At 27.6% G+C, this 22,131-nt stretch overlaps 1 protein-coding gene across 2 annotated transcripts in view; it reads right to left on the bottom strand.

The window, feature by feature from the left end:
* The window catches only part of LOC112686703 (lachesin-like), a 280,882-nt gene that overhangs the window by 81,663 nt on the left and 177,088 nt on the right, over positions 1-22,131 (bottom strand). For both annotated transcript variants that reach the window (XM_025559111.1, XM_025559112.1), the window contains exon 3: positions 16,338-16,453. In XM_025559111.1, coding sequence (XP_025414896.1) covers positions 16,338-16,453 — 116 coding nt within the window. The remainder of the gene's footprint in view (positions 1-16,337; positions 16,454-22,131) is intronic.

The raw sequence follows: 22,131 nt of genomic DNA, 5'->3' as shown, positions 1-22,131 counted from the left end.
ATATATATATATATATATATATATATATATATATATATTATTATTATTATTATTTTAAAAACGAGCATGTAAGTTACTATAACTATAGAAAAACCATTTGGTATGAATTAGCGTGTTTCAATTCCACAAACATTTTAGAACACAGCTTTATGAAGTGCGATGTAAAAACAAAATATAATATAACCAACAACCTGATACAATTTAACAGTTTATTCAACATTATCAACTCAAACTGAATCTATGTGGTTCTAGAAAATTGATACAAATCAAGTTACTTCTTAAACTAAGAATTTTTTTTGCTTTTTTTTAAGCTCTAATATCTAATAGCAATGTAAAATATATCATAATTTTCGGAAACATTAAATTTTGTATTTTTATGAAAAAAAAAAAGAAAAAACTATGTATTGAAAGCACAATGAGCCAAGAGATTCGAATTTTTAGTTAAGTTAATAAGATATAATGTAGTATATATTAAATTTAAATATACGTGAAATTAAATCTTTGTAAAGTTTGTAAAATTCCTTAAATATTTATACCAGTTTGAATAATATAGTTCAAAACGAACACATTCACAGGATTACGTGCTATTCTTGTTTATTTTATATGGCACACGCGTGTATAATTTTTTTGTAATAGTATTTATGTACATATGTTTTTTGTTTAAAAATTGTTTTCTTATTTTTTCAGTTTTTAGATGACTTATATTACAATCACGATTATCTAAATTAAAACTGTTGTAGGTTAAGACTTACGGGAATATTTATTAAGGCGAATTCATTCTAAATTGATTGATCGTGAATATGGATTTTGATAGACTGGTATAATAATATCACTATTTCTAGAATATCTGGAAATTCATGTAATTCGTAAATACTTATTATCCACCAAATAAAATATAGAAAAATAAAGGGCGCAAAAATTACGTTTCCAAGACAAAGTAACAATTTTTCACACCAAAACCATAACAAAAGAAAATTAAACAGCATATTCTTTAAAACTATATTATAAACAGAAAAAGAATAATAAAATATATGGAAGATAAAAAGGTGACTTGTAATACATCTCCAGTAATCGAGATGAGCCGTGAACGAACAAAAGGAAAAGCGGCCAGCTAGTGCGACTGTTAAAATATAACAAGGAATGATAAGGGAGGAGCAAATATTATAAGCATGGGTAGGAAATAAAAAATCTTAGCTTTAAGTTTACAACAACAATAATTTAGACAATATTATACTGAAGACGTGAAATCTACATTGTATCTGAAACACTTCAGCGTAGTACTGAAAAAAAGTTAATATAACCGAAAAGAGAAATATTATTATAACAATTTTGAATACGAATTCAAAATGAACTAATTACAAACGGTTTAAGACCTTTAGTCATTTTTTTTTTTTTTTTGATCATTTACGTTCTCGTATACATATTATTTTTTAAATAATCATCTTTGAAAATAATCGCATCGGATGTACTCTATTTTTGTCATTTCCTATTTTCGTTAGTATCTTTATTAATCTCTGTGCGATACAACTCTTTATCATGTTTATTTATTTTTTGTACAACCACTTAATATTTTATGTACCGATGACATCTCTTTTGAAGAAAAACTTCCTTTTTCACCAGTTTCCGCAAGGTTTCGTTTAAAGTCAATGATCGCTATTTTGATTTAGGTTGTCACAAAAATGTCCACTTTTACTGAAAAATATGGTTCACTAAGCATCCTTTCATGTTTACGTTGAATCCAAACCAAACTTACATCATGTAATGTTCAGTAATGTTATTTACGATAAGAGATTACTTTTTCACATGATTTTTATTCGATATGATTGAAAATAGTATTTGCCTTTTAAATAACCCAACAGCTAACATCGAAAAACCGTCGTGTAAACACATAACATAATTTTTAAAGGTTATTAAATTAGTACATGGTATCGTTTTATGACTCTATGATGGATTTAAAAGTTTTAGACGGTAATTGAATCGTAACTACCAAGATTATCAAGTACATCAAAATAAAATAATGATATACCCCTTTCTCATCCGTATAAGTCATTTAATTCAATAGCAATAAGATAATTCAACTCAAATTAAAGTTCTTAGTATTGTTTACCTACTTGAAAAGCAAAAGCTTAATAATGATGTTAAAATAATTTCAAAAAATTTTGCACTCACTTTCATCTGAGAATAATAAATTAAATATGGAAATATAAAAATTATTAAATGGCATATGATATAGTTTATAAAAAATATCAGACAGAATAAAATAAGAAAATTTTTTTGAACATTTATATCCAACATGAGGAAATAATTATTGAGTCAAATCAAAAATCTATTTGTTTAAAATATGTATAATAAAAAGCCCTCATCGATACTTTTAACAATAGAATTTGTTTAAGTGTCTATGCTTTATCGTGTACTGTCTAGTTTCACATTATATATATTCCATAAAAAAAAAAAATGGCAAAGACGTGTAACTATAGGTCGGATTCATTTGTTATGGTATGACGTCTTAAAATGAATTATAAGAAATATTGCAATTTTTTTATTTTCAAACAGCTACTACGCTACGTCGATCGAGGTTTGCGGTCTATTTGGACGGCAGATCTTAGGCGTATTTATTTATTCGTGTAACCACTGCTACATTATAGTGATCGGAGATCACGATGATTAGAACAAGTTATTTTTGGAATTCGTGCGGATAAGATTTTTTTTAAGATTTAAACGTTTTGCGAAACCAATCGTATATTGTTAATATATCATGATATATCAAAATAAAAATACTTAAATTGCACTCCATCAAAGTGTCGCACTAATTATTAATAGCAAAACATAAAGAGATCGTATGAATCTTAAAACCGTTTGGTACGACGGAATTCGATTATCGTTTCCGCGTAATTTCCCCAAGACCGTTTACTATCGGTAAAGAAAAAATTGTAAAGACACGCATGATTGGTATGAGAACGAAGACGATGGCTGGCCTTATTTGCATTGATCACTGGGATTGGTTGGTTGTGGCAGTGCTAGAGTGCCAAAAAAAAAAGAAAATAATGTGATATTGCGCTGCCGTATACATGTATGATTTCTCTATAATTATATTTATATATTCACGTGTGGTGTTCGGGAAAATACTTACGAGATTATTTCGAGCGCAAATACGTACGCGGGGAAAACACAAGATAAACCTGAAAAAGAAACTAAGGAAGACGCGGTCGAAATATGTTTATTGTTAATAGACGATATAAGGCGGAAAAATAAAATGGTAGTAAAAAAAAATAAAAATAACGTTCAACACATGTCTTAAAGCTCTGAGGAGCATGATAAAAAGAAAGAGAGAGAGAAAGGGAGCCGAAAAACGAATCGCAGCGCACTTGGATAGTGTAGAAAGTCTCGGATTTGCGTTACTATTCAAAACATTTTGTGTGATTATATCTTAACCAACTAAACTTCCTCTCCCATAGAAAGCAGCTCGGAAGCATCGAAAATATATTGGCCAAAGACATGAACTGCATTGACTTCCGAACGTGCATTGCTGACTCAGATTTCTAATCAAATTTTCCACAATATTTTCACTTACTATCATACCATATATCGATGATTTGATCCACAGTGAAAATTAATCATATGTTCATGATTGACCGGACGTATTTTTTATAACATTCTCATAATGCAGCGTTTCCCAAAATTTTTCTTTGCCGGATCCTTAAAAGATAATAAAAATGACAGCGGACACCTTAATACAAATACAAATTAAAAACAATAATAAATAATAATACTAAATTGATTGTTTTATTTTTTGAACAAAATGCGCATATTTTTATGATTAATAACGATGAACCGTTCAGTTTGTCCTTAATCTTAATTGCTTCTCAACGATAATTATTTTGATAGTGTATTATTATCAACAGTATTTCCCATGTAATACGAATATTAAATCAGTATTTTAGTTTTTATATATAAGTACTTCGTGTAATTTTAATTTACGTTCGCGAACCCCCTCCGTTGTACGTGCGGACCCTTAAGGGTTTGCAGACCACAGTTTGTAAAACGCTGTCAGTATATGTAAACGTGCATAAATACAGTTATAACGTAGTCGAATGATAGTGAAAACGTGTTGGCCTCCCAATAACAATGGCGATCAATTGTATTGATTCTCCGGGCGATCGAGGGTTATAGTCTCCCTAGAGACACGTGTACCATCACTACAGTGATATGGTGAACTTACGCGTTACAAATACCTACGACGGGATCGAAACGTCAACACACAACTAAGTTACGGGTGTACTACACGAAACGTAAATTATTATATGCACAGAAGCTTGCTGGATATGATTATGTGGAACATTATCGAAAATTATCACAAAATGCAGAATATAAATGCTCCGTTGGTGGTCCCATATGAATTCTGTAAATAAACTCATAATTTGAGGTTATTCATATTTTACATGTTTATATAGGTCGCTGCTTGCTCATGAAGTATGTTAGTTAAAATTCGTAAAAGGTTCCAATTAAATTTTATCATAACGATCTCTAGAGTTTAAATGATGGTTTGGGTATTATATCATGTTGTTATGCAAACGCAATAAAACGTCACGTTGGATTGTGTCTTGTACAGTGCTTTTATTGTGTTATTTTTTGGGTTTTGAATGTTTTGGTTCCACCATGATGTATTTTTTTAGTTTTTTTTTTTTTTTTAAACTATTTTTAGATCGACTTAACATTTTGATAATTTAGTATAATTTTCCTTATACATATTTAAAACTGAATAAAAGAAAAAATTGATATTCATTTTTTAAAAAAAAAGTTATGTACCTAGGTTTATTTATAACTTCTTAATAAAATTATGAAAACCAAAAAAATTTTCTACATTTTCGTAGTTAAAAATTCATAACATTTTCAATTTTTATTCTCAGGGCTTGAAAATCGATTACAAAAGTTTTTATAAAAAATTCGAAAAATGATTTACTATCGTATCAAAACGAAATCTTGACGATATCTGATTTTTCAACAAATTTTCATAATTTAATAATAACAATATAAGTTATTTAGTTAAATAAATTTCTTTACTTCAAAATATTTTAATAAAATTTCTGATTTTTATAGGTATACTATTTTTTGTTAAAAATATTTTATTTTGTTCAATAACTTTATTTACTAAAAACTCATAATTTGATTTGAAAATTGATGATTATTAAGGAAGAATAATTTTTTTATGTATAAATCTATAATTTTTATAAACTCATGAACATTTTAAAAGAACTACATAGGATCCCATATTTTATCAAAAAATCTGTATTTAAACTATTGGTATAGCGTTAAACGATAAATACGGACACAGATAATTTCGGATGTACGAGTATATAAAATATATAACTGCGTCAATGCATTAGAAAATTAAATTTCTGAATATAATAATTTGTTAATAGAGATATAATAATAGTAATTGTAAATATTATTTATTGCCTATTCAAAAGTTCAGTAAAAATATTGCATACATTTCGTAATATACAATAACCCTGGATATGTACCCTTGTTTCAAAGAGCGAAGAAGAATATTAGTAGTAGTATTAATATATTCTAGTAATTAATATATCCAATTGGACAATTTATGCCCCGAATTCTAAAATATTCAGCATTCGCTGGACACATTACATTTAAAAGTGATATTATTTACAAAAATACAAATTTTATTATTTATATTGTTAGCATAACCATTATTATATACATTTTAATTTATTTTTGAATTTGATTATTACAAGAACTCTACACGGTGCGTTTTTTTAAAGACCAAACCGGATTGATATATTTTAACTAAGATCAAAACCAGACTGCACCGATAAAATAAAAAATGATACCAGGCTGGACCAGACTGTATCATTTAGAATGTAAGTACTAAAAAAGACAGTGATCAGACCGATATTTAAAAATAAGACCAACTGACATAAAATGTTCAAAATAAAATATAAAATATTAAATTGTCTACAATGTATATCGTATATAATTGGAAATAATACAGATGTCAGATAAGACAATTCATACTCCTTACTCGAATTCTATTTCTGGATTTATATTTGAAAATAAATAAATATTATGCCATCAATAAAACCATACAGAAACGTGACGAGGTATTTCGGTATCTCAAATATTATAATCTGAGTTAAAATAACATATTTTTATGTTAGGTATTATTTTACTATTTAATATACAACTATAGAAATAAAATAAAATAAAATTGTTCAAAATTAAGACCATTATTATCTCATTGGACTATAAACGGACGGACCAGACTGGATTGATTTTTTTTTTTTTTTGTAGGCAAAAAGACCAGTTTGGACAGGACCACATTAAATTGAAGAACACAAGTACCAAAAAAACAAAATAATTGTCCCCACCGTTCTAGACCAGTATGTGCAGAGCTTTATCATATTTAAGTAGATACACGAGCAAAAAAAAAAAAATTTTGATTTACGATATTGTAATATTTTATTGATCAGTGTGTTGTAATTTAGTTTTTTTTTGGAAAAATGTGTTACAAATTATGGTTCTGGGTCAATCGACCGACAACCATTCGACCAACAGGACAATCGAGCGACAACCAAAATAACGACATGACCATCAACCGACAGGGTCAATTGACCGACAACCAAAATACCGACAAGACAATTTCACCTTTAATTTATATTCTTATTTTAAAAATATTTTAATAATACATTTTTTTATAATAAATAGTAATTGCTAGTTAAGTATAATAATAAAATAATTAAAAAAATAATTCGTTATATTATAATAAAAAGAAAATACTTAAATACTTTTATACTTAATATTTACTTCACTACAGTAAATTAATTGATTATTTTTTCTATTATATCTAACTACTAAGTTAGTATATTTTTTTTAACAACAGTCCCGTTTATTTTTTCCTTTTATTATTTCTAAATTATCAGTGAATTACGATCCATCTTTCTTTTTTTTTCGTTTCGAAATCTAATAATCTATATTTGTTTGACATCTATATCCGCGTTTTTAATTTGCGGGTCTATAGACCATCGGTGGTAATACAATAAAAAGCTCTCGGGAACATGATAGAACGAAAATAACAAAAAAACACTTAATGTCGACTGTATTAATTTGACGGACATTATTATTACATACCTGATTATAATATAATAAGTAAATCTTAATATAATTAACAATTAAAATGTAAATATATATTTACCGTTAAAATAACAAAAAACAATTAATGCAATACCAAAGTAATTCAATTACCGCTCTTTCCTTCTGACATGGTAGCCCACCACAACAACAGCACTAGTGTCGACGTATACCGACGCTCCGATTATTCGCCCGATGGCGAAAGTGCGACTGCAAATTCTCGTACCACCGATCAGAGAAAAACGGTAGAACAAAAAGAAACGGCGCACAATGAAAAAATGGCGACGAGATATAACGTGATACGTAAAAACGCCAAACCAAACGTACGCGCGTCATCGATGTACCTAAGTTTATATACCAATGTATACAAGATGGTTTTTTCTTTCAACGTGCGCGTTCGTGTTGGTGGCCGTCGGTGGCGTGCCTGACGTGGTCACGTGTGTGCAGTTCATTCAATGACAATCGACGGTGTTACTGTGCGACTAAATGGTCAAAGAACAACTATTATACCGGGTATACAATTGAAAACAATACAGTGTTGTATTAAACGAACAACGCTTGAACCTTGGTAGCCTGTGCTGCGATGACCACTGAACGAAAAGTCCATTCAGAGTGTGTGACGGTCGATTGCCACTGGAATTGTTTCATTTTATGTGTGTGCAATAATGTCATCATTATTTCGCCAAATGCCATTAGTGACTGGTTGTCAGTTAATAGTTTACAAGCAGACCTACGCTCAACACTAATGTGCCAACTGTAAGCAGGAAATCTATTGGGTAAGTTTGATCAATTTATAATATTATTCAGTATTTACTATCTAATAAAGTCTTAATTATTGGAGTACATTTTTAATAATAAAATATAATATGTCAGTTTAAAACTAGATTTTATATATTTTATCTTATGGTTGTTAATAAGTCAAATAAGACATTTAAAAATGTTATTACTGTAGAACTTAAAAGTAAGGTAAAAAGTCCTACCGAAAGTTAATGGAATAAAAACTAAATATATTTATTCAATTTCTTCATTTATTTATCCATGATAAAAATTAGGATTTTGTCCAATAAATCAAAATAACTATATTATTTGATTAAATCCAAGACATATTTTGTCCAATTTTGTCTATCCATTATATCCCCTAGGGCAATATTTTACCAATCCTGGTTTAAATGCACGTATTATTAAAATATAAATACTACAAACTACAGTAAATAACTATATTCTAACAATCCGATATCACTCTGTTGTCACACATCAGAAGAATCCCAATGAACTTAAATTGTAATAATAATTAATAATAAATTTGTAATATAAACGTTACCGAATACGACTAGTTGCGGTTCTCTGCGGAGTATTGACTGTTAAATATTTTACATATTCCCAATTCGCCGAATCCGAAAGGAAATATAAAATGGTTTGAAAAATCTCGAAACACTTTAGGAATCTAGTTTCATTAAGAACACTGTTGAGTATTTGAGAAATTCTAGGGAAACACCATTTAATTCGATACAACGACGAAGAGAAAAATTCGCTTAAAAGATTAAACAGGAAACCCTATGTATAAAGGCCATGTATCAAAGAACAAAATTCTATGAGAATTAATGACGTGGTGAAATCACGTAGTATATCGTAATTATTTGTACATTTAAAATTTAAAGAGTTTTCATAAAATATATTGAAATGTGAAGTTATATGGAATACAAAATGAGTTTCGGTCTATAGTTTGAAATATTATGTATATTTAAAAAAAAAAATAATTATAATTCATCTAATATTGTCTTAATGATATATTGGTACCAACAGACTCGCATTATACAAAACCTGTATTTGTTGGTGTGAAATTGTTTTGAGATGTCTGTCAAAGAAAACATTCTACTACATAGTTACAGTAATATGTGTTTGGGGGATCGATAAAACTATTGAAATGTAATTCAATGAAATACGGCGCATCAGATATGCAATATAGGTACACGTATGTGTACCATGACGGTCTCAATGTTCTCTAGAGAGAGAATAATGATATAAGATCGATATGATAGCCACAGTGCGATGAAAAAATGATGATACTCCAACCATAGTAATACTAACCAAAACCAGTGAAAATTAATTATTAAACGATCTTTCGATATGTAAGTTACGTGGATAACTATTCTTTCAACAAAATTAATTAATTTTTCAACCGATTCATTTGGAATTCCTTTTTTTTCATAACTTTTAAAACATTTGAACAGGAGTTTATTATTTAAAGCGTTTAAGGTGTAGATGAACAAAAGTTTCAGTATCGAGTAATTATATTGCAACAAGATACTTATAAAATAGGAAACCTGAATCAAATTAACATTAAGCAATCGGTAGTAAATGTGCAAACTAATAGTATACAATAGCGAAATAAGATTGTTATAATCCAGTGATAGTTATGTCACCATTCTTATGTTTAGCAAAATTAAAAAATTAAAACAAAAGACCTACGAATGGATGGCATTAGTTTGTACGAATTTTTCTCACTTGTTTGGGCATAAGTTATACACTATTATTTTCTTCCCACTTATACACACGTAGAGTTGTCTGTGGATATTGTAACTCTATTCAAGTAACGTTAAAAATGTTCTTTAATGCATTTTTTGTATAAAAATAGAATATAAGATTATTATAATTAATATAATATAATATGTTTTAAACAATTCATGATGTATTATTTTTTTTTTTTTTTTTAAACATGAATTCAAAAGCTTTCATTGAATATTATTATATAATAAGTTCAAAGTACTTAAGTTCATTCATTTCAGAATTTGAATATTCATTCTGTACATTTTTCATAAACTCGATTATTTGCATTATTTCTTTCTGACGATAATTATCAACATTTATTTTTTATTTTTTTGTTTTTCATGGATTTTAATTTAAGTTAAATTTCCCATTCAATGTTTAAAATAATATAAACTATTTGGAATATATCTTTAGGAATTCTATAGGATTGATTATTAAAATAAAAATAAAATTCTGCTCCATTCGTCGTTCTTGGTTAAATAAAGATAAAAAAAACAAAATCTAATAATTTGTTATAAAATCGTATTATTTTGTAAACAAGTGGTTTGTTCTGTATTTTATACGTGAACAACTGATCCCTTTCTTATTTTTGCGTCAATAAGTCCCGGGTTATAAATCAGAAATATTCCAACTTGCGCAATTTAGTTGCAGTTTTATAAAGGATAATAATCGGTTACGATAAACAACGACGAAAATAATGAGCAACGTGATAGACACTTTTGGATACACTTTGTACCAAGTGACACTAGTGCAACGGTCTACCTTGATGTTGATCATTTGTTGAAAATTACGCATTCTGCACTTATAATTATTCGAAAAATATTTAATGGTTTAAAAAAAAATGATCGGAATCGGCATTTAACGCTATTTATGTAGTGCACTGACGTAAAAAAAATATTTTGTTTGATAAGGACGACGTGCGATTTGATTAATTTGACATGTTACATTCCAAGGCATTTAAATACACGTGATCAGATGTGCCTTGCATGTGTCAACAGATAGGCTATTACATTCAAAATGTACAGGATTATTCATCGTGTAAAGGAAGGAATGTTCGGTTTAACTCAAAAGTTGAATGAAAATACCACGGATCTGACGATTTCCATACGTATGTGAAGTTGGCCCACCCTTTTTCACGGATTAACTTGAAACCTATACCAATATTTTGTGAGTTATTTGCGAGAATTTGCGAGTTCATTTTCAAAATTTGTGAGTAAGCCGTTTACGAGTTATAATTGAAAAATAGAAGGGTGAGCCAATTTCACGTAGCCCCTCCAAGTCGCCCTAGAACTTCAAAACCGATACCAAACGATGCGTCTTTATTTGCGAGAATTTGCGAGTCCATTCTCAAAATTTGCGAGTTCACCCCTTACCCGCAAATTCCATTTTCCTACCGTGAAGTTAGCTCACCCAAGTCGCCCTAGAATTTCAAAATTGATACCAAACGATGCGTTTTTATTTGCGAGAATTTGCGAGTTCATTTTAAAAATTTGCGAGTAAGCCGTTTTCGTGTTATAATTAAAAAACAGAAGGGTGGGCCAACTTCACGTAGCCCACCCAAGTCGCCCTAGAATTTCAAAATGGATACCAAACGATGCGTCTTTATTTGCGAGAATTTGCGAGTTCATTTTCAAAATTTGCGAGTAAGCCGTTTGTGAATTATAATTAAAAAGCAAAAGGGTGGGCCAACTTCACGTAGCCTTTCCGAGTGGCCCTAGAATTTCAAAATTATTTAACATTTTTAATTTTATTTAAATTATTTCCAATATTATAATTTTCAGATTATGGAATTAATTTATTATTATGGAATCATAAAAAATTATTATTTGCTAATTCATTTTTACGAAAGGATCAGTTGCGGCTCGTTTGCTCTTGCACCTACTCAAACTCCAAAAAAATTTGAAAACATAAACCATAAGAATAAAACTAAATACCTGTAGTGTTATTGAGATTATTTTTCAAAATTTAAATTCAGAATAGTATGAAAATAATATAATATTTAGATTGGGTTATTCCAAAGGCTACACGAGCAGGCGGTTGTCCGCGACAGAACAGTATCGGTGTGTGTGTGTGTGTATGTGTGTGTTATAGCGGTGCAGTAGTGCACACTATTGCTGTGCACATTTATATAACGTAAAAATTAAAACAAGTCAAAACATACAACACGCATTATAATGGAATTGATGTGCACATTCATTTCTGTGCACATAACCAAATAAAATGTTTTCAGCGAATTATTTTCGACATCGCCGCGTCGGTTTCGGCATGATTTATTTTTACTCTCATTTGTTTATTATATTCTGATTATCGACTAATAATGTTAGTAATTATCTTAAATTCAAAACAACAATCGTGTTTCTATTTACTATCGACCACCGACGTAAAAAAAAAACAAAAAACAAAAAACTTTTAACGTTGTATATATAATATTTTTTATAATTTATTCGGATGTGCTCTACTTCATTAAAAATCCACGAGCCACCAGTGGGAAGAATATAAATTAAATTCTAAAATTGTGATAATATTAAAATTACCTATTTCTTATGTATGAATCTTATTTTCCCTTTTTATACATAGCCCACCCATATTGTTGTGATACTATAAAATGTTTGTCAAATGATAATTCCTAATTGACAAGGATTTTCGAGGGAAGTTTTGACACCCTGAAGTCAATAATTTCTAAAAAAAATAATTGGTTTCAGGTATTAATATTATATAACCTTAACAAATTACAGAAGTGTGTTAGAATAACTAAATATGTATGCCAATGGTTCATTATGAAAGTCAGTTTTTTCTGGAAAATATAATTATCATTATATTTTGTGGTTTAAAGATTTTCAATTTAATTGATCAACAAAATATATAAAAACACCAATTTATTAATGGAGAATAATTTATTTTAAACTATGTAATGTGCAATATCTAGTTCTTGTATTAATAACAACTTCAGTTTCTGGTAAAGCTATTTTTTTTAAAAAATTGTTTTAAACCTAATTACTTTTAGGTTAATCTGATATATCTATTAAATTACAAAAATTATAAAATAATTTTAAAAACGTACAATAAATTTAAAATATTATGTTACATTTTTATGTACATTAATATATGCGGCGTTAAACTAATTTTATCTTTTATTACTACTGTTATTTTTTTGGCCAGATCATTATGAAGCTCCCATATTTTTGTTTTTGTCCTTTGAATATAAGTAACATAATGGCCTCCTGATACAAAATTAACAATAGCTACAAGTGAGAACCTGTAAAATTAATAAAATTAATTATTTAGTCAAAAAATCATATAAATATAAATATAAATTTTAATATAAAAATACCCGGGATGCAATTTACACATGTACAAAAAATATACGGGACACAATTTAGTATACCTAAAATTACTTGAGACTCAATTTACATAAAAGAGGTACATTGGGACGCAACTTATAGTCACCCAGAAATATTACAAAATTTCGATTTTATCTCATAAAATATTAGTCGTACATTTTTATAGTTAAAAATGCATAAAAATTGATTTAATATTTAAGGCATGAAAATTGGATAAAAAAATTTTCTTAAGATTTTCTTTGTCATAAAAAAAAAATTATAACGGAAAGTTGTAAAAAGATTATATTAGCTTCAACAAATAAAATGTTTTCTTCCAGCCATTTTTAGTAATAAAGTTAATAAATTATTAAGATATTTAATAAAATTATGTTTCTATTACAAAATAATGTCTCAAAAAAGAAATCAAAATTAAATTTTTGTACAAATACTGCACTCTAATTCACAATTCATATGGTAAACACAACACTAAAGAGCCAAATTACTAAAATGAACTGTTATTAATTTATATCATACACGAATATACTATAAATATAAGTAAAATACATACTATCGGATATATTTAAATAAAATAAAAATAATTACAATTTATATCCCATGCCATTGTTATCTAACTTATATATGTTTAAAATAGAAATAGGTAGTATGTTTTCAGTATGCCTTAGTATAAATAAAACAATGATGTTGGAAGTTCCAACAATTATTGAATCAATCATATGTTCAAATAAAAATTGTGAGAAATATCCATCGGTGATTGAACGTCCTAAAGCTACATTTCATATGAAACTACCAACGGTCAAATCCAAGAATTTATTAATAAACGTCTTTCCGTGGAGAAATTTGTATGTTTGCACAATAAAAACGCTTCATGAAACTGCACTGGATTTCAGAATATTAAATCGAACATTTCGCCAGTACTTATTTTCATTGAAATTCTGTTTTGGAAAGGTATGATTATCTTATTAATAACTTAAGTACTTATCGTAGGTCAACATTTTGAATATACCTAATATTTTTTCAGGTGAAAACATTGAACACTGCAATGATGCAGGATATACATTAGATTTAAAACTGTGATAATCCAAAAGGCATATTTCTTAATGAAAAGTCGTATGAACTTCGTGGAGTAACACATTTTCACAGAGGGAATAATAATATAAGAAATTCTATAGGCCATTACACAACATACGTGAAAAGATGTAATGAACATTGGGAATTATTTGATAACCTAAAAAAAAAACCAATACCTGGCAAAGAAACTACTAAAGTTTCATGCGAAATAATAATGTATATGATATAAAAACTTGTCAATAGAATTTTAATTTTTAAGTCAAATTTTTGTATGTAAATTGAATATAAATAATAACAAAAAATAGAAAAGTAGAAATATGTAGTAAAAAAGGTGATTTTTCATATTTTTTAATAATTAATACTCTTTTATTATTATAAAACAAGGGAATAAATAAATTGTATATATAATATTTAGTTATGATTATTGTCATTTAAATTTATGCCACGATTTTTGAAGTGCATTATAACGTCAATGAACCTATAAGAATTGACTGCTGGTTTTCTTCCTGATATCGTTCATAATATCGTTGACGCATAATTACTTTATAGAATTATATTTCCAAAAATTTTTCAAAAGAGAAAACAAAATGAAACATTTACAAAAACACTGCCCCACTTCAAAGTTCCAAAAGTAAACACAATATTGAAGAACTCAATGATTGAAATAAACTGTTATTAGTTTATATAATATTATATGTAATATACAAGTATATTATAAATACGAGTAAAATACATATTATCGGATATTTCTTAAGAAAATAAAAATAATTACTATTTTTATCCCATGCCATTGTTATCTAACAAATATAAGTTTAAAATAGAAATAGTGTGTTTGCAATATGCCTTTGTATAAATAATAATAATACAATTATGAATACAATGATGTAAGGGATTTTAAACATACAGAATAACTAAATATAGCTCTTTATTCGGATAACAAATTTAAAATTATATCAAATTATTGTATTATGAAGTGTTTTTAATTGGAAAACCATGAGTCCTGTGGAAGATTCTATTGTGTTGCTATAGACCATAATTATAATTGAAAGACGTGTCTACAACTAATAAGTCATAAGTTACATACTCGTAAGTCGTAAATCATAATTTTTAGATAGGTAAATTTATAATATAATAACAGTGGAAAATGTAAAAATGACCGTTCAAACATATTTAAAATAGTATGATAATTTATTCTTTATATAAATAAAGGATATTATTATTTTATTTTATTAATTTTATTAAAAAAGTAAAATAACAGGTAGAAACAATGGTTTTTGGTAATTTTTTAGAACTATTCAAAAATCAGAGTATCTATATAAAATCACCTTTAACCTGTACTGTACTCTGGTTGAAAATTTGAGAGTAATAATCTCATTTAGGGAAAATATTTTTATAAACTTAATTTTAAATAAAATAAAAAAAAAATTAATTGTTTTAAACAATGTTTAAAACTTACGAATAAAATAATAACTAAAAACTGTTTAAAACATAAAAATCATTGTTTTAAACAATTAAAACGTATTTTATATTTTTTTTAAAAAAAACTGATTTTTTTGAAACCCTAGCTGTGGTGAAAAAAAATCTTATCTACAACCGGTTATTTCTTTGTTTTCTTTGAAAACGGACCATTGAAATTCTAGGGCGTGTTAAGTGTGTTGACTTCACGGTAGGAAAATGGAATTTGCGGGTAAGGGGTGAACTCGCAAATTCTCGCAAATAAAGACGCTTCGTTTGGTATCAATTTTGAAATTCTAGGGTGACTTGGGTGGGCTAACTTCATGGTAGGAAAATGGAATTTGTGGGTAAGGGGTGAACTCGCAAATTTTGAAAATGGACTCGCAAATTCTCGCAAATAAAGACGCATCGTTTGATATCGGTTTTGAAGTTCTAGGGCGACTTGGAGGGGCTACGTGAAGTTGGCCCACCCTTCTGTTTTTCAATTGTAACTCGCAAACGGCTTACTCGCAAATTTTGAAAATGAACTCGCAAATTCTCGCAAATAACTTGCAAAATATTAGTATGGGTTTCAAGTTAATCCTTGAAAAAAGGTGGGACAACTTCACGTACGTGATTTCCATTGCCTGTGCAGTGTATCTATCGTATTCATCATAATTGCCATGTAGGCAATGCATTAAAGAAAACATAACACAGTTTTTGGGCAGAATACCTAAACGATAGTAGTATTATGATTAAACGAACAAAGATTTATTACTTTATTTTGTTTTTTCAACTCACTTTGTGTTCTCCGATATTTTTCACCGAACATACCAAAATTGCCTCTCTTCCCAAGGCCACCGTGACATTTTTCATTGGATTCAGAAACTCTGGCTCTGATCCATCGTTGTGCACGTCTGCAACACACAAGTTAAAAAAAAAAAATTATAAAAAAAAATCAAATATTAATTTAATAATAATACTAATTTATAAAAAATAATCTCCTGACAATTTGGTTTTACTTTTTAAATAGTTCACATTAGTTCCACAGTGCGAAAATATATTCCTTTTATTTAAATTATCATACTAGACTGCCATATGAAATCCCTTAAATTTAGATACACTACTATTTTATTAAAAAGTTCAAATATTATAAATGGTAATTTATACTAGAGTTGTGAGAGATTATTAAATGTACTAATTTTTTTAAATTAAATTAAAATTTAAGTTGTTCATTCAAAAATGATGTAAAAATAATTAGGTAAATATAAGCTATTTATATACTCAAGATGTTGTGTTCTAACAACTAAAGATGATATAAAAGTGATTTTTGAAAAATTGTCAGTAAATTTTACTAAATATATAACTTTTTTTTCAAATAAAAATCATACCAATTACGTTATCATCAAACGAAAAATTTTAATTTACACATGAGTACAAAAAATTTGATAATATCCTACATCTACGATAGTTGATGCTCTGATAACCTCATCGTTGTGTAGATTACGCACTATTCAATTCCATAGTGTTATGTTTTTGGAAGAGCTAGACATAAAATGATTATAATATTTGGATCGAAAGAACATGAAAGAACTTTTTTGACTCATATTTTGGTTAAAAATGCAACTGAAGGGTTATTCCGAAAATTCCAACCGTTAACTTTTTTAGTATTTTGAATTTTTAAAATTCTTAAAATGATTTCACAAAAACAAAGGAAAGTGGTACATTCCTGCAGCGGTGGTGTAATCGTGGTAATCACCAGAACTAGATTTACCGATGATAAAATCTGTGATCACTCTATATTTTTGGAATACTTGGTTTCCTTACTATTTTTTTCATTACAGACGGACAATTAAGAGTAATCACACAAAGATTGTAATAAAATATGAGCACTATCTATGGGAATATTAAATTATACATAAAATCGAAGAAATACATAATAATCAAGACTATTACCTTTCATGGAAGTAATGTTTACGTGTGAAATATACGCTTATAATCATAAAAACGAGGCATGCTATTACCTAATCTCCTTTCGAGATCCTTCTTCCCATATTCTACTTACTCCGAACCATTCCTTATTTAATGTTCCATCGCGCACAACCATTCGTATACGCGCATAACCTGCACAGGACGATTACCCATTAAAGTTAAATAGCGAACCAACGCCTCGCTATATAGCGCATGTGTTACTATTTATCTAGTCTCGTCGCAATACCGTATTCCGTGCATTTAAATGTATTCTTTACCCGTATTTTATATAAAAACTTTTTCCATCGATCTACATACCGGACGAATTTCCATTCGTCTAAATACGGCTTTAATAAAATCAACGTTGTCGAACATAACAAGTTTTTCTCCACATGGGTGCTGTCATGATTTTCGAATACCTAACGATTATTGTACTAGTTTGCATTATTATCACGACAGTGCAAGACGGGCACGTAACGTTTTCCGCGGCGAAGCAATTTTTACTCGTCGTGTCTTGCACCATTACTGTTGTTCTAGATCCAATGACCTGGTCCACCATATAGGTATTGTACTTATGATCGGCAACAGCCGAATTGTAAAGTGTTCACGTTTTGACAATGGCATCTTTTGTCGTGGCTCTCGATAAAATCGACTGTACACACTCGTCATACTTCTTGCAGATTTTTTTTTTTACTGATGCAGGCCATGGTCTTAATTGGCTATCAAATGTAATCAGTGGTCATCGGAATTAATTGATACGCTTTGCAGTATATGAATTGGTGCGTTTCATTCGTTCACGTTATGAAGGATACACCCTAATACAATATAACGATAGTTATCAGCAATATGGTGTGTATTCGAGGAAATTTCAAACAGAATGAATTTGTAAAACTGATTTATGGACACGAAAAATAAAAAAACGAAACTAGCGTCACGGATGGTTTGAGTGAAACAACAAAAGTTTTGTATAGTTATTCAAACTTCTGTTTCACCGATAACAGACTTTTTATTATTATTTATTGATTATTTTAAATTATACCAACCTATTTGAAATGATAAATAGTCTAACTATATTGTTATCTTAAATTGACAGTAAGTTCTTGAAGTTAATATTTCATTAAGATATAAGAAAAAAATTAAGTTTTAAATATATGTATATGTATATTATGACAAAAAAAAATGAATAAATAATAAATAAAAATAACAAGAGGGTAATTTAAATAATCAACTTTTTCATTCAAACGTGTATTATGAAACTTTATAAAAACGTTTGTATAGTACAAGGTTTTCTGTGTTACAAGTTGTATGTTTCTAGGTAGAAATAAATATGCAAATAAAAATATAATTATGCTAAGGATAGTAATTTTATTTCAACTACATAATATTCAAGTACGTATATTTAAGTTATAAATTATATATATAATATTTTTAAAGTTGTAAAAAAATAACCAAATTATAAAATGTAATATAATCGGAAGGCGTACTATTATATGTTGAAAAAAAATATAACTTTCCCAAAATAACTATTACAGTTGCTTTTATTATATTATCATACAATTTACACATATATAATATAACGGATGCATTTAATAATCATAATAGTATAACGCAAATACGTATATGTAATATAAATATTGTTAAAGTTCCAAGGACAACGGCTAGTATTATATTTAAAATCTCTGAAGTCTTGAAGGTTTATTTTAGTTACTCTTATACTACTTTGAGAACAAAAAATCTGGTGTAAGGAAATCGACTGTTCTGAACGATAACAAAAATTCTAAATATCTCTTGAGCGATACCGAATAATTTATCCAATATATATAGCTGATATATTATATGTTATAATATAGCAGATAGATTATAAAAACAATATATCGGTTTAATGAAAATAATATACGTATTCGTGTTTCAGTTATTGACCACATAAATAATTATTCTCAATTTTTGTAGACTTTTCTCCAGAGGCTTTTGGGATTACACGAGAAAATATTACTTCAAAAAGAGGTCATAGGTAAGCATAGGCTTAGAATGAACGAGGTGGTTCGCTTTATTAAAAAGTATATATATTTTATATACTATTACTTACATAAGTACGTTCATATGTATGTGTGTGTGAATGTATAACCTACATACATACATATCATACCGTTGATTTTATTAATATTTATACATAGCTTACAATGAAATTAATACCTAAATAGCACATTATTTCAAGTCAAAATAAAATAACGTAAAATGCCTTTATGTATTTTTAAAATAGTTACGGAAAAAAAACTATTATATGATGACAGTATAAATGGTACAAATGTTAGTATATACTATAAATTATATAAACTATTAATGTGGTTTAGAAACGACGGGTAACTGTTATATTTCAAACGAATAATTTGCAGAAAAACATAAAAAAGAATAAAAATAATTTAACGTGAACGTTGATTTGATTTGTGAATAGTCGGCAACGGACACAGAAAAAAAACATGGCGATTTTTTATTTTTTTTCAAAACCATATCAAATAATTAAATTAATGTTCTTTTGTATTTCGCATTTGTTTATAAATACAGTAAAATATATGTGGTATACTGGAAATTATTAGACAAATATATTTAACTATTAACATACAGCATTTTTATTAATTCTTGTAGTTATTTAAATTTATCAAAAAATGTATTATGCATTATGAAAAAAAAAAAAAAAAATTGAAAACTACTTATCATCTTTATATCGGACTCTTTTTCGAAAGAAATAGTATATTACTTTTATGTCTAAAAGTCCAATACAGCATAACATTATTATTATGAATCATTCTTTTTTGTGTCTCACTCGTCCTATTTCTCATCCACCCATGGGTCTCACCTGTTTATTATGAATATTATTGTTATTAAATATATGAAAAGGCATAATACTAAAATGGTATTTTGATAAATAGTGAAATTTAAAAATTTTTGTATTTTATTGGTGAGTATGCAATATAACTTTTTCATAAAAAAATTGTGAATATTTACTAAACATATTTAATATATATTGGAAAGGAAACAACAAAATAGAAGGACAGAATTACAAACAATATAACAATATCAATCGAAAAATTAATATTATATGTCATTAAAATAAATAATATTTGATTACGGTGTGCATCTCACTTTTAACGAAATTGGTTCCAAAGCAAAAAAAAAAAAAAAAAAAATTGATCCTTTTAATCGCATTTTATCCCATATTCACTGCAAAAAATATTTGTCAAATTCACGTACATTCTGAATTATTTCGGTAATATCTTGATTGATCCCGAAAGTTTAATATTATACATTTCCTATAAAAATTGTATTTTTGATTTAAAAACATGTAAACAAAAGAAAAAGGAGCTGAATCATAAATAATTATAATTAATTTAATAAACAGTTAAGCTATGCAGTTTTCATCGAGAATAATTTAGCTAAGAAACCACTATGAAAATCAAACATATCACATGACTTCTGTAGAATTACACAGAGTCATTTGTATCATTTTGGTGGTGACAAGGTGGGCATTTGTCCCTGTCTGATTAAAAAGCATCCCAAAGGGCCGGTCATTGTCGTTTAGCCATAGCCGTTATTTGTGAAAAATCAAGCATATTTTTATAATATTGAAAATACTGCGTACTAGATAATTCTTTATTGCCACAATATTTTGTAATTGCCAATTAGTATAAACTATAATTAGACATATGAGCATTTTACAAGAATATTTGATCATCGTTTTAGCAATTCTAGCAATGGAATCATATTTACTTGTAATATTTTCTTATCTTCCAATTCTGATTATTTTATTTTCAAAAGTCCAATTTCAAAATTTTCTTTCCTTAATCTTTATAGTAATTTTGAAATTGATAATTTAATACTTCAAAATGAATTCCTATGTACAGAAAACTTAAATTAATTAAATTATTCTAATAAAGAACGAAATTATGGAATTCATGATCTTGTTTCTATTTCTAATATTTTAAGTGAACTTCCTAAAGCTTTTACTGAAACTCTTAAAATTATAAATATTCTTATAACTTTGCCTGTAACTGCTTCCAATGAACGTTTTTTTTCTCACCTTAAATTAATTAAAACCTATATATGCTTGACAATTGAAAATTATCAGTGGAGTGATTTGTTGGTTATAGCTATTGAAAGTTATATTGCTGCAAAAATCAGTTAAGATGATGCAGTAGATGCATTTTTAAAAATAAAAAATAGAAGATATCAGTTTACAGCTTAGATTAATTTAGGATTAAGTTAGATTAAGTTAAACTTGTTTAGGTAATGTTTATAAAATACAAAATTATATTTTGCAAATATTTAAGTTGTATAATAATATAATATATAAAATATGTGCCTTGAGTTAAAGTTAAAACGTGTGAGCGAAACTCCATATTTCACCCGGTAGTATGGACTGGTCAAAAATGTTGTAGCCTAATCATACAAGTATAATTTGATTGGTCAAAATATATTATAAATTTATTTAACATGAAGTTAAAAAGGTTGAATACTATAAGTTAAAACTTTTAATGTAACTACATACTAAAAATTAATTTTAGTACAGGAATATAAGTTACCGAGATTATTGTGTTTTTAACACAAAATAAGAACAACATAATCAATA

This window comes from Sipha flava, unplaced genomic scaffold, assembly GCF_003268045.1.
Source record: "Sipha flava isolate LNK unplaced genomic scaffold, YSA_version1 323_pilon_pilon, whole genome shotgun sequence".
Classification (NCBI taxonomy): Eukaryota; Metazoa; Arthropoda; class Insecta; order Hemiptera; family Aphididae; genus Sipha; species Sipha flava.
This window is presented reverse-complemented; position numbering and strand designations above follow the sequence as displayed.